The sequence below is a fragment of the Limanda limanda genome, chromosome 1 (genome assembly GCF_963576545.1).
Source record: "Limanda limanda chromosome 1, fLimLim1.1, whole genome shotgun sequence".
Lineage (NCBI taxonomy): Eukaryota > Metazoa > Chordata > Actinopteri > Pleuronectiformes > Pleuronectidae > Limanda > Limanda limanda.
The window spans coordinates 19,689,842-19,701,783 of record NC_083636.1 but is presented as its reverse complement, the minus strand read 5'-3'; the positions used below and the strand labels follow the sequence as shown (position 1 = coordinate 19,701,783).

Below are 11,942 nucleotides of genomic sequence, written 5' to 3'. Positions count from 1 at the left end.
TTGCATCGTGCGGCGAGGGGCTCGAGCGGGTGATCGCAGTCGAACTAGTGTCATCAACGTCTCAGCCCGAATCCCATCTTCTCGACAGCTGACAGAGACGAGTCCCACAGAAACCGCGGAGCTGTCCAGGCCGTCCACGGAGCTTCCAGTCCCCACAGGAGAGAGGGAGCCGCCCGGGAACCACCTCCAGGATCCGTGTTTACATAACCCAGCTGTGGAAGTGGAGCAGCCGGGTCCTCTGCACCGTGTCCCCCGGGTCCTCTGCACCGTGTCCCCCGGTCCACAGGACCTGGTTCCGGGCTCCTCGCTGCTCACGGTCCCGGAGAGGAACCCTCGCTCGGGTCGTTAATTGTTAATTGGATCGTTTTGCTCCATTTTCACAAAAACAAGTTATACAACCAGCCGTGGTTCATCCGCACCGCGCGGTCCTAAAGCCCGCCGGTCGGCTTCCCTCTCTCCACTGGACAGCAGCCTCCTGAAGTCAAATGGTTCAGCAGCCGTCAGATTATAACTTCTTTGACATGATGGAAAAAGTTCTGTCAGAGCAAGGTTAACTTAAGAGAAGCTCTTTATTGAAGTAGTTAAAAAAAGACTGAATTAGCACATCTTCATCGTCGGGGATAGAAGAGGAGGGAGCGGAGCAGTTACAGATTCTCATCCTCGAAGGAGATTCCACACACAGGTCTCGTCCAGTCGAGTAATGGTCAATAACACGATCCACTGGTTCAGGAAGGGCCTGCGGCTCCACGACAACCCGGCCCTGAAGGAGTCCCTGCAGGGAGCCGACTCCGTGCGCTGCATCTACATCCTCGACCCCTGGTTCGCTGGATCCTCCAACGTGGGGATCAACAGGTGGAGGTGAGACACCGGCTCATACCGAGAGCTGCACCGTGCACACATGAACCCAAATTTAGGAAATGACAAATTGTTCCAATGCATAACAGATGTAATGTGCAGCTGCTGGTTATGTATGCACTTGGCTTTGGGGGCATTTCAGTTCAAGGTTGTAGATGCACGAATAGGCCTTTGTTTTGCTCATGTCTTAATTGGTTGTTGAAATAATAGTGTAAATTGGCAGTCAGGTCAATTAATGTCTAACAGTTTTGGTCTCAGCGTCTCTAATATGTATTTTCCTTCTCTCGTATGATGCCACATTGATTATCTTTGGATGTTGGTCAGATGATAGTCGGGTCAAAGCTGTCAATCACTTGCAGGGTTCAGCTTCTTAACATTGAACTTAGAGATGTGGATCATTTCTATTTTTGCTGATTGCTGATAGATTCTATTGTTAATGTGTCTGAAAACTTAATAATTCAGTGGCTATATTGTGACAGTGATGCTTGTTGTTGTGAAGGACAAATGAAGGGAGTGCCTCAGACCTCGTGTTTGCAGGGACACCAGACACAGGAGCACTAATTACTCCAGAGTGCATGTAACAGATAATCTGGGCCACCGCTGTGGATCAGGTGCATTCTTGAAATGTCACTGTAAATTAGGCTTGTTCTGGCACGTGAGGAAAACTGCTCAGGTTGTGATAATAATATGAGGATTTGAAGCGAACAGGAATTTTGAAATGTCTTCTGAATGAGTAACACACACATAACACATACACCCACACATCTATGTGGGTGGCACCCCTCAATTATGTCATTACATGTACTAGTACGTGAAACTGTAACCCAGTAATCGCAATTACATTTAAAAAAACTCAAGAACAGTGGAAACATCAATTATAGCAGCTACATAGTCACATCAAGTGCTGGATGGTGACAACCCACATCATTTAGGACATTTACTTTCCCCTCCTCCTGAAAAGGTGATTATAGAATCTCAGATTGGTAAACAGTCATTTGATTGGTTGATCCTCTTCCTCTTGCTAGACTGTAATTACCCCCAAAATGGATTCATGTCTTTGAGCTATAGGGCATAATCTTACAGAATCAGTTTCCAAACTATTTCTTAATAAGGGTCTGCAGCTCGTTCGCAGACCCCCCACTGTGGCAGGTATGACATTATAGACCTGGCACCTCTTCAAGTGTATGGAGCTTGACAGGCTCATGTGACAAAGATAAGAACCATACTGATGGACTGTTTTTTGTCCTAAAGGCTTGAGGACTTATTGGTCTACGCATGCAGATGTTGAATGAAAGTGTTCCTGAGGTTCTCAGGACACTGGCTGTCTCCTGCTCCGGCTCCTGTTTCCTCTCCTGCTGTGCAGCCTGAATAATGTTGCTCTCCCATGCCGTCAATGGGAGAGTAGGGCAGCAGCAGCAAACACTAGCCTGTTATGCTGACACAGTTATACAACTTCAGCCAGGGGTGATGCAGCGCTCGCATGTAGTTCACTTCCGAATGCCCTGGTTCCTGTTCCCTTATTTCCTTTTTTATGGACCAAGCAGACATGTAAATGAAATATTAAAACCCTTAATCTCTAAATAGGTTGGAAAATATCAAAAGACAAAAACAGTCAGGGCGATTTAAATCCTGTTTTATCAGAATCATAAAAGATGTTATCAGTGCAGTTCTTCTCTCTGCTGTTTTTACCTCTGGGTTGAGAATTAGTTTTTACAAATGAAGAGTTGAAGTCGATGTCAAAACCTGCAGAGAAGCTCTAATTGATATTCTTTGGAGCAGCCATATAAAATAATCGTGCACTGGCGTGTCGTTGAATGTTCGCTTTAATCACAGCTGCGTGATAATGTGCCACTGTTGATATCCTGCATTGTACATCGCTCAAAGCAGGAAATCGATTCCTGCGCTGAAGGCACTTAAAGCCGGCTACATTATTCAGCCTCTGTAAGTAGCTTTTGTTCACGTCTCCTATGAACTTGTCGTCTTCTTTGAGATCTAGTGAGCGAACTTTTATGATTGAAGAGGGTCCGTGTCTGATCATGTAATCACAATAACCCCCCACTCCCCATGTGCCGCAAGTAGGTCACTGTGTTAGTCGTAAACCTCCCGTCTTCCTCGCCTTTATTTTCGTCCTACTTCTGCTCTCCTGCTGCGGCAAGAGACCCCAACTCTCTCTGGGGATCAGCAGCACAACTTGGAGCGCTACGTCTGATATCCATTTTAACCGTTTGGGGGGGGGTTGACATGAGATCACCTCTATTGTTTTGGAGTCACATGGTCTGAATCTTGCTCGGCCGCGTCACACTGACCTTGGAGCAGCTGACACAGTTAGTGGCCTCACACTCAATCCCCTGCTGCTCAGTGGCCGTCAGATAAGACTGCGACTGCTTCCGCCTCCAGATGTGACTGTGTAGCTGTGGAACTGTTTAAACTATTTCATAACTATTATCATAACAAACATAACCACCATATAATTCAGTCTCATTCACAGAGCTTCACAGTCTCAAAGAAAAGACGGCAACCCTTTTTGTGTTGTGTGTTATTTATCAGTGAGACGCAATCTGACCCTATTGGGTTGCACAGTAAACTGCGACTGTTATGTTCTACTTGATATCTGATCTCCTTATTCCCCACCAGGGCTTTTATCTGCACCTTCATCTTAATTCTCCTCAGCTCTGTTTGGATTCCGACTCTCAGTGGCTCTTTATGATTCTGAGAGATCAACGTACATCAGGCCGCTGTCACAGGAACCATTAACATTCATGAATGAGTTGAAAATTATCGTCTTTGCTTTTTTTAAATGACACCGAATATTAAACAGCAAAGTGAGAGCTGGGTATTGGTCACTCACACCACAGGTCTTCTTCTTATCAGTGTAATACATGAGTAGAGCTGAACAGGAAGCTTCCATCTGCGGACTTTGGTTTCTATAGCAACAGCACCGGAAGCACCATGTTACTGCTGCTCTGTCTGCATGCGCGTGTGTGTGTGTGTGTGTGTGTGTGTGTGTGTGTGTGTGTGTGTGTGTGTGTGTGTGTGTGTGTGTGTGTGTGTGTGTGTGTGTGTGTGTGTGTGTGTGTGTGTGTGTGTGTGTGTGTGTGTGTGTGTGTGTGTGTGTGTACTGAAACAATTATTAATCCATCATCAAACTAGTTGCAGATAGAGATAACAGAGGTAATTTAAAGCAACGTGTTATGTCAGTGGTTTTGCTCCCATGAGGACGAGGAGAACTGGCTGTTGCTGAGTAGGATTTATGTAATTCTGGGGAACAAATCTGCATATTCACATGTCAGCTCTATGCTAATGCACCGGAGTCATGTAACCGGAGCAAGCGTCTGTGCCTCTGTTGCACGCTGTGGAGGAAAACAGCAGAACACACTGAACTAGGTCACTGATTCTGGGAGACGCTCTTCGTGCCTGCACTTTACAAACACAGTGTGTTTGAGAGTGGGTGGTCCTGATGAGATTCTGGTGCATGCATTTGCACATCAGAGACTGGGCTGACACGAAAGTGCTGCGTTTATCTGGTTGTCTTGTCAAACCCAGCATGAGCAGATCCCTCCTCCGTGTTCAAACAGAATAGTGTATCTATTGAACTTTGAATGTAAGGAACACGATGTCCCCTATTCCAGCTTTAACATCATTCGAGTTCACGTCTTTGTAACACATTTTTAAATATATTTCTGTTAATATCCATGTTATATTTGCATTTACTTAAAATATCTATCTAATGATACTAATATCAAGCCTTAGTTCCATTTCTTTGTGGCCAGGGTTTGATGATAACATTGGTCGGGCTCTATTTTTAACCGAGCTCTGTTCTTATCCTCCTCCAGGTTCTTACTGCAGAGTCTTGAGGACTTGGACTCCAGCCTTCGAAAGCTTAACTCCCGTCTGTTTGTGATTCGGGGCCAACCCACGGATGTCTTTCCCAGACTTTTCAAGGTGACACGTTTACCTGAGAGCGCCAGCGTGCTTTGACCATGAATCATCAAGTCATCTCACTTCCACTTAACTTTATTAATTACTATTGTTATTAATCTCTGTTCTCCAGGAGTGGAAGATTTCCCGCCTGTCTTATGAGTACGACTCTGAGCCCTTTGGGAAAGAGCGAGATGCAGCGATCAAGAAGCTGGCCTCTGAGGCCGGAGTGGAGGTGACAGTTCGAACCTCGCACACACTCTACGACCTGGACAAGTGAGTCGATATCACCTCAGCAACTGCATTAGCATCTGTGAAACCACCTGTGTGTTTCTATCTAAGTATCTTCGAGGTCCTTGACTCTTTCTTGTTCTGATTTCCTCTCCAGGATCATAGAGTTGAATGGGGGTCAATCTCCTCTGACATACAAGCGGTTCCAGACCCTCATCAGTCGTATGGAGGCAGTGGAGGTGCCTGCGGAGTCCATCACCGCTGACATCATGGGAAAATGTGCTACGCCATTGTCCGACGACCATGATGACAAGTTTGGGGTCCCCTCCCTAGAGGAGCTTGGTGAGTGTCGCCATAGCGACGTAAAAACATTATCACATATAATATATAAAGAAATTAAAAAGTGCAGCCTAGATTTTCATTTGTTGTTTCTAATATTTTCCTGCAGGTTTCGACATTGAGGGTCTGTCCTCGGCTGTGTGGCCGGGGGGAGAGACTGAAGCCCTCACACGACTTGAGAGGCATTTGGAGAGGAAGGTAAGACAAAGAATTTAAAATAAACATTAACCTATTGTCCAGATACAGTTGATTCCATAGTTTAGAGCTGTGTAACATGAGGTTTTAGATGCTCTGGCTGTTCCTCTCCGAACATGACAGCCTTCATGGGAACCTTGCCGTCCTGCATGGTCATATCTGATCCCTTTACTCTTTTCATCAGGCGTGGGTTGCCAACTTCGAGCGTCCCAGAATGAACGCAAACTCGCTGCTTGCCAGCCCGACAGGCCTCAGCCCGTACCTGCGCTTTGGCTGCCTCTCCTGCCGCCTCTTCTACTTCAAACTCACCGATCTCTACAAGAAGGTACGTCAGTGAACGTCTCTCAACATAGAACTGCTCTGGTTCTGTCCAGCAAATTAACAAATATGATTACTTTAATATCAAATTTCACACTGTTTTATCCTCTTCGCCAACCTCACAAGGTGAAGAAGAACAGCTCCCCTCCTCTCTCGCTCTACGGTCAGCTGCTGTGGCGCGAGTTCTTCTACACGGCGGCCACCAACAACCCATGCTTCGACAAGATGGAGAGCAACCCCATCTGTGTCCAGATCCCATGGGACCGCAACGCAGAGGCGCTGGCCAAGTGGGCGGAGGGCCGCACAGGCTTCCCCTGGATCGACGCCATCATGACGCAGCTGAGGCAGGAGGGCTGGATCCACCACCTGGCCCGGCACGCCGTGGCCTGTTTCCTGACCAGAGGAGACCTGTGGATCAGCTGGGAGGAGGGCATGAAGGTAGGCCATGTCGATTCAACAAGACAGTAGTTTAGAGAGAGTTATAAACATTTGTGTTTGGGGGTTAACATGAGGCTCGTGTGTGTGTTCAGGTGTTCGAGGAGCTGCTGCTGGATGCGGACTGGAGCGTAAACGCAGGCAGCTGGATGTGGCTCAGCTGCAGCTCCTTCTTCCAGCAGTTCTTCCACTGCTACTGTCCTGTTGGCTTCGGCCGACGCACCGACCCCAACGGAGACTACATACGGTGAGACAATCTGATCTGATGTGCTGGTTTTAATTTAACCTTTTAAACAAACTCATTGTACGTATAACATGAATGTCACTGACGTGCAACCTCCTGGTCTCCTCACTCAGGCGCTACCTGCCCATTCTGCGAGGGTTTCCAGCCAAGTATATTTATGATCCCTGGAACGCTCCGGAGAGTGTACAGAAGGCAGCCAAGTGTATTATCGGAGTTCACTACCCAAAGCCCATGGTGAACCACGCAGAAGCCAGCCGCCTCAACATCGAGCGCATGAAACAGATCTACCAGCAGCTCTCCTGTTACCGGGGCCTCGGTGAGGACCCGCTTCTCTCCGACATGTTTGATATTAATATGAAGCCTGTAGTCTGTAGTATTAAACTTGCCGTGATGTTGTCTGTGTCCTCAGGCCTTTTGGCAACAGTTCCCTCAAACTCCAATGGTAACGGCAACAGTGCCGGCGAAGCCTCCTCAGACGGGATGGGATTTCACGCTGAGGCCACTCATGATGCCGCACCTGCGTCCGGTAAGAGACACACCCCCTCCTCTCCCACTCAAAACTCCTTTCTCATAACTTTCTCTGTAGTTACCTGCAGCTAAGTTACATCCATGCTCAAGAGCTCTTTCTTCTCTTTGGTTCCAGGCTACAGGATCCCGGTTCACTCCCAGGGAGACTGGCAGAGCGGCGTCATGCAGTACCTGCAGGGGGATCAGCAAACCAGCACACATCAGCAGGGTGAGGAGGAGCTCCCATCGAATCCAGTCTCCTCTGTTGACTTATCATGCATCCATCTGCTGTTGATGTCTCATAACATCTCAGCTAACTCGTGCTTGTTGGTTCCAGGTTACTCCGGCACCAGCTCCAGTATGATGTGTTACACTCAAGGCAACCAGCAGATTCCTGCCCCTGTCATTCAGAAAGGTGAGTGCTAATAGGTCAGAACTGTAGATTGTGTCATTGCGCTTTTAACTTTAATACTTGTGTCTTATATCTAAGGTGTTACTACAGTAGTGAACAGTTTTTCTGACCTGTGCTGATGTACTTCCCAGGGCTTGAACACCACTCCATCACTCTGACCAGCGGCAAACGTCACAACGAGGACTCTGGAAACAGCAAAAGCTCCAAACTCCAGAGGCAGAGCACTCACTAGAGAGGTTAGTAAACAGGATCTAAACTTATTTCTGACCTTGAGTCTTTTATAGGAGGAAAAAGGGATGTGACAGAAAGTGGGAAAGTTAAAGCTCCTCAAGTGGCTCTAAAGCTCAGATGCCCATCCATCAACTGCATCCAAAGCAGAGATCAGTGTTTAAACTTAAACAATCTAGAGACTCTGGATCTTTAACGCGCATTTATTATTCACTATTTTTAATCCTCCATCCTATGTGTCTTTTCTCTCTCAACACAGAAGTGTCTGCAGATGTCTGGAGAGCAAACAGCCAACACGGAGCGGACGTTACATTCTCGTCAAAGCACTACATCGTCGCGTGATCTCCCCTTCAGGAGGAAATGAACCCTTCATTAAAACACATTCACGAGTCCCAGTGTCTCCAGTAAATCGGACTGTACATTCTCATCTGGACAGCGCGGCCTGACCGGTGCTGTCACTGGAGAGGCTCACACTGTTCTCGTCTTTTGGTTAAAATTGCCGAGACAAACATCCTTATGTATATAATGAATTTGCTAATTTCAGCTCACATACAACTTGTACATATTTGAATTTTCTATGTGTGTTTTCTCTCTTTGTGTACACCCCCCTGCCCGCCATAGACCCACTGATATATATATATATATATTTTTGATATGAGAAATCATTGTGGATGGACTGTTCTTTTTGGAATATTTTCAAAACAAATTCAAGCATTTATAGAACGTCCATTCCAAAAATAAAAAAAAGGGTGATAAATCTTGTATCTGTGCTATAACAGCTGCCAGCCGTCATTTACTCAACTTCCCCATTTTCAAACCATCTGAAGTATTTATCCAAGCTGGCTCATCTTATTCCTCCCCACTGCAGAGGCGATATCTGTGCGACAGTAACTATCAGCGTATCCTCCTTGTCGGTGGTATTTCAAGACCACATGACAAGAATGAGGAGTCTTCATATCATGCCCCCCCCCCCCCCTGTATATTTCCAAGTAAATGTACCACTTCAGAGAACTGCTCCATTTGCTCAATCTGCTTGTTTCATTAAAAGTGGGGTAAATATGCAACCGGTTTCAGTCTGTTATTTGATGGGGTTGAAATCATTAAATAAATACAGATTTTAAACTTTGGATGTTTTAGGACGGACAATGTCCAAACCTCATCCTTTATCTTTGTTCTTTGTCATAATGCAGATATTTGAAAGATATGTCAAGGTGTTATTTAAAAGCTCTAAATACCCAAATATCCCACATGGTTTACAGCGTTAATGTCACATCCTGACTTTAAAGCACATAAACACAATGAAGTCAGACAACAACTTGGTGAATTCACAGTTAGTTTGACACTGAAGAAAGAAATTAAAAGTCGTAACAGATGTTGACATTTATTGCTCATCTGTTGAGTTCAGGTGTCACAATCATCAATAAACCTTTATCTTAAGATAAAGTGTGTGTGGCACTTGTTTTCATACAGTACTTTCATATTTCTCTACTACATCTTAAAAAGATTATAAAACAGTCATGGAGCCTTCGGCATCAAATCAAACCAACATGATTAAGGCCTAAACATGTTTGTATTGCCGGAGGAAGACGATAAATCTGTGCGTCTCTTTTTATAATCAGGAGTAAATAACATTCACAGCCCAGTGCAGAGTCCCATGCAGACACTCAGTCCTCAGCAGACCTGAGCGGAGCCACAGGGTTAAAGAGCGGCCTCTGCTGTCTGAGGTGCAGTTTGACGTAACTCATCTCAAAGTCCTTCTTGGTTCCGATAATAACGTCCAAGCTGCCGGAGCGCACGTCGTACCCGTAGGACGCCAACTTGTGGATACGGTACAGAGCGATTTGTGTTGTGAGCTCCAGGACGTTGGGTGTTTCCTTCACCTGCTCCATGCTCACTCCGACGTCCATCAAGCCCTGGAACCGCCCCACCAGACTGGGCAGGGAGTAGTGCAGGATGGCCGGGCAGCGGATCATCGTCTCCTTGAGTTCGTCCTTGGAGCAGGCCAGAACCCCCTCAATGTAGGCCAGCGCGTGGCGCATGGCTTCGGGCTGCAGCTCGGCGATGGAGGCCCTGAGGCTGGAGACCAGGCTGAGCAGCTCCTCCGTGGTGAAGCCCTGCTCCCGGAGGAAGGCCAGACTGTCCCTCCAGCCCTCAGCGGGCCGCAGCAGGATGCTCGGGTTCTGGCTCAGGAGCTTCTGCAGCCAGACCCGTACATTGTCCTCATCACCGCCCAAGTCCAGGTAGGTCTCCCTCAGCGTGTGGATGACCTCCTTGTTGCGCTCCACGGGTCGACTGAAGCTGTGCGGGGCGCTCGCCATCAGCTTGCCGATGATCCGATTGCTGAGGTGAAGGCTCTGGAGGTAGAGGATGTTGGCCCTCTGGTTGCTGTGGTTAGTGAGCGTGAAGAAGGACGCTGGGAACTTCTCGATGATGCTCATCAGCTCACGCCTGTTGGGGCACACGGACACCCAGAGGTCTCTCTGGGCGGCCACATCCTCTGGTCGACACAGGACGGCCTCGGGGTGAGTCTCCAGGATCCGGGCGACCGCTGGTGGATCTGCCCCCATGTTCCTCAGCAGGTCGGCCGTTTCAGACACATACGCGGAGCCCTCAGACAGGACCCAGGCCTTGAACTTGCGCACCTTCCGGATGTCCACTGACAGCTCGTAGAGGGAGGCCACGGTTTGCTGGTTCTCCACTCGTCTGTTGGGAGGAGGCGCTGTGGAGGCGGAGGCGTAGGGAGGGAGGAGCAGCCTCATCCTCTGACAGGAGGTGGACAGGGACGCAGTGGTGACCCGGAGCATCGTCAAAGTGGATCTGCACGAAGAATAAAAGATATGTAAGCACAGTGAAATAGATGTGCATCCAAAACTATTCAAGTTTTAGAAAAGCGTGAGAGAATCAGGACAAATGAAACCAGTGGATCCTAAACTTCTGTGGCTTTTAACTTCTTAAAAACAAGACATTTCTGTGTATTTTTATTTGTTACACCTTCATAAACTCTATGCAGTCCAATACATCTTTGTTCAGTGGCAGCAACCTGCGAGTCATATAATCAGAGGGATATTTTAACAACTGTTTGATTGTATATCTGGCCAATAATATCTCAGAATAGAGGAAAAGGACATCACTTTGAAAAACAGGGACCAGTGAATTCAGAGAAAGCCACGTATTTTTATGTGTAACAGATATATTTTCTTCTCTACTAAATAATTTCACTTCCCTGCCACACACACTATTCTCCTCGGTGGATTATGTTTTTCTTTAAAAGAGATATCTTCTTCTTGCTTTTAATAAAGTCAGTTTAATCTGGTGGATCCTGTGAATTTCTCTCCACCAGGATCTCTGTGCAACAATATATAAATAACTCACTCATTATAAAAGGATTTAAATTAATCTAAACCTGGACTTGATTTCTCGCCAGTGACCTTGTTTAACACCCAATTTAAGGCTCAACACTGAGGTTGTGTATGTGGAAGCCACACACACGCTGCGAGTACACAAAGTACTGAGTGTACAGTACAAACGCTTTGTCCTCACAGGCTGGAACAAACACACACTGCTCCTCACGTGATGCATGTTGTGTGTTGTGCAGCGGACAAACGCACAACAACACAAACACGCCTGTAAACACACGGTTCAGGGAAAACTCAGGTTTCTTTGATGAGAATTTAAATGATAGAGTTGTTATTACCAGCGAGAAGAGCTGCAGCTGGATGTGTCCTCGATGTGTCACACCCACCGCCCCGCTTTCGTAAGTAGAGGAGGCGGGGAGGGGCGGAGTCATCTATCCACAGGGCCGGAGCCTTTATATATATATCTATGGGAGCCTGTGCATTCCTTCACAACAGGATCTCTGTGAGCCAACTGTTAAAATAACTACAAGTCCCACATTCCCCTTCCGGTCTCACAGCTTCCGCGTCATGTGACACACTGAAGCCAATCATATCAGAGAGTATTGCTGCCCCAGATAAATAGAACTAACCCCTTTTAAAGGGACTCTTACCTTTGTTGCATTTTTACACTTTTTGTGGATAAGGTTAAATTGGTATTAATAAGGTAATGACACTCTAAAATGCAAGACAGACCCACCAGGAGTTAAAGGAAACAATTATTTCACTCTCGTAATATTTAGTGAAAACTTCAACCAATAAAATTCTTCGGACCGAAGGACCTTATTGGCCGACAGACCTGTCTGTTTGCTGCATGGAAACAGACAGGAAGCCCTTCTGCTTCTTCTGGCGCATTCGGGCCCGCGTC

The 11,942-nt window shown here is 46.8% G+C and overlaps 2 protein-coding genes across 2 annotated transcripts; one reads left to right on the top strand and one right to left on the bottom strand.

Moving 5' to 3' along the window:
- Positions 1–8,746, top strand: cry1a (cryptochrome circadian regulator 1a). Its single transcript, XM_061069232.1, has 14 exons — positions 1–858; positions 4,689–4,797; positions 4,907–5,049; positions 5,162–5,346; positions 5,453–5,541; positions 5,723–5,863; positions 5,983–6,294; positions 6,387–6,538; positions 6,649–6,851; positions 6,945–7,061; positions 7,179–7,271; positions 7,380–7,457; positions 7,586–7,690; positions 7,942–8,746. The coding sequence occupies exons 1-13, from the start codon at positions 701–703 to the stop codon at positions 7,684–7,686; spliced, it is 1,881 nt and encodes a 626-aa protein (XP_060925215.1). The 5' UTR covers positions 1–700; the 3' UTR covers positions 7,687–7,690; positions 7,942–8,746.
- A 298-nt stretch (positions 8,747–9,044) lies between these two features.
- On the bottom strand, positions 9,045–11,522 carry LOC132999591 (transcription termination factor 2, mitochondrial-like). Its single transcript, XM_061069292.1, has 2 exons — positions 11,377–11,522; positions 9,045–10,499 (listed from the first exon to the last, which is right to left on the bottom strand). The coding sequence occupies exon 2, from the start codon at positions 10,484–10,486 to the stop codon at positions 9,347–9,349; it is 1,140 nt and encodes a 379-aa protein (XP_060925275.1). The 5' UTR covers positions 10,487–10,499; positions 11,377–11,522; the 3' UTR covers positions 9,045–9,346.
- Positions 11,523–11,942: the final 420 nt, after the last annotated feature.

What these genes read in the sequence shown, in the direction of transcription:
- LOC132999591 (XM_061069292.1), bottom strand. Translation starts at nt 10,486, where the DNA reads ATGCTCCGGGTCACCACTGCGTCCCTGTCCACCTCCTGTCAGAGGATG.
- cry1a (XM_061069232.1), top strand. Translation starts at nt 701, where the DNA reads ATGGTCAATAACACGATCCACTGGTTCAGGAAGGGCCTGCGGCTCCAC. An exon ending in ACACTCTACGACCTGGACAA is followed by an intron (nt 5,050 to 5,161) that starts GTGAGTCGATAT and finishes TTTCCTCTCCAG; the next exon opens with GATCATAGAGTTGAATGGGG. An exon ending in CCCCTCCCTAGAGGAGCTTG is followed by an intron (nt 5,347 to 5,452) that starts GTGAGTGTCGCC and finishes ATTTTCCTGCAG; the next exon opens with GTTTCGACATTGAGGGTCTG.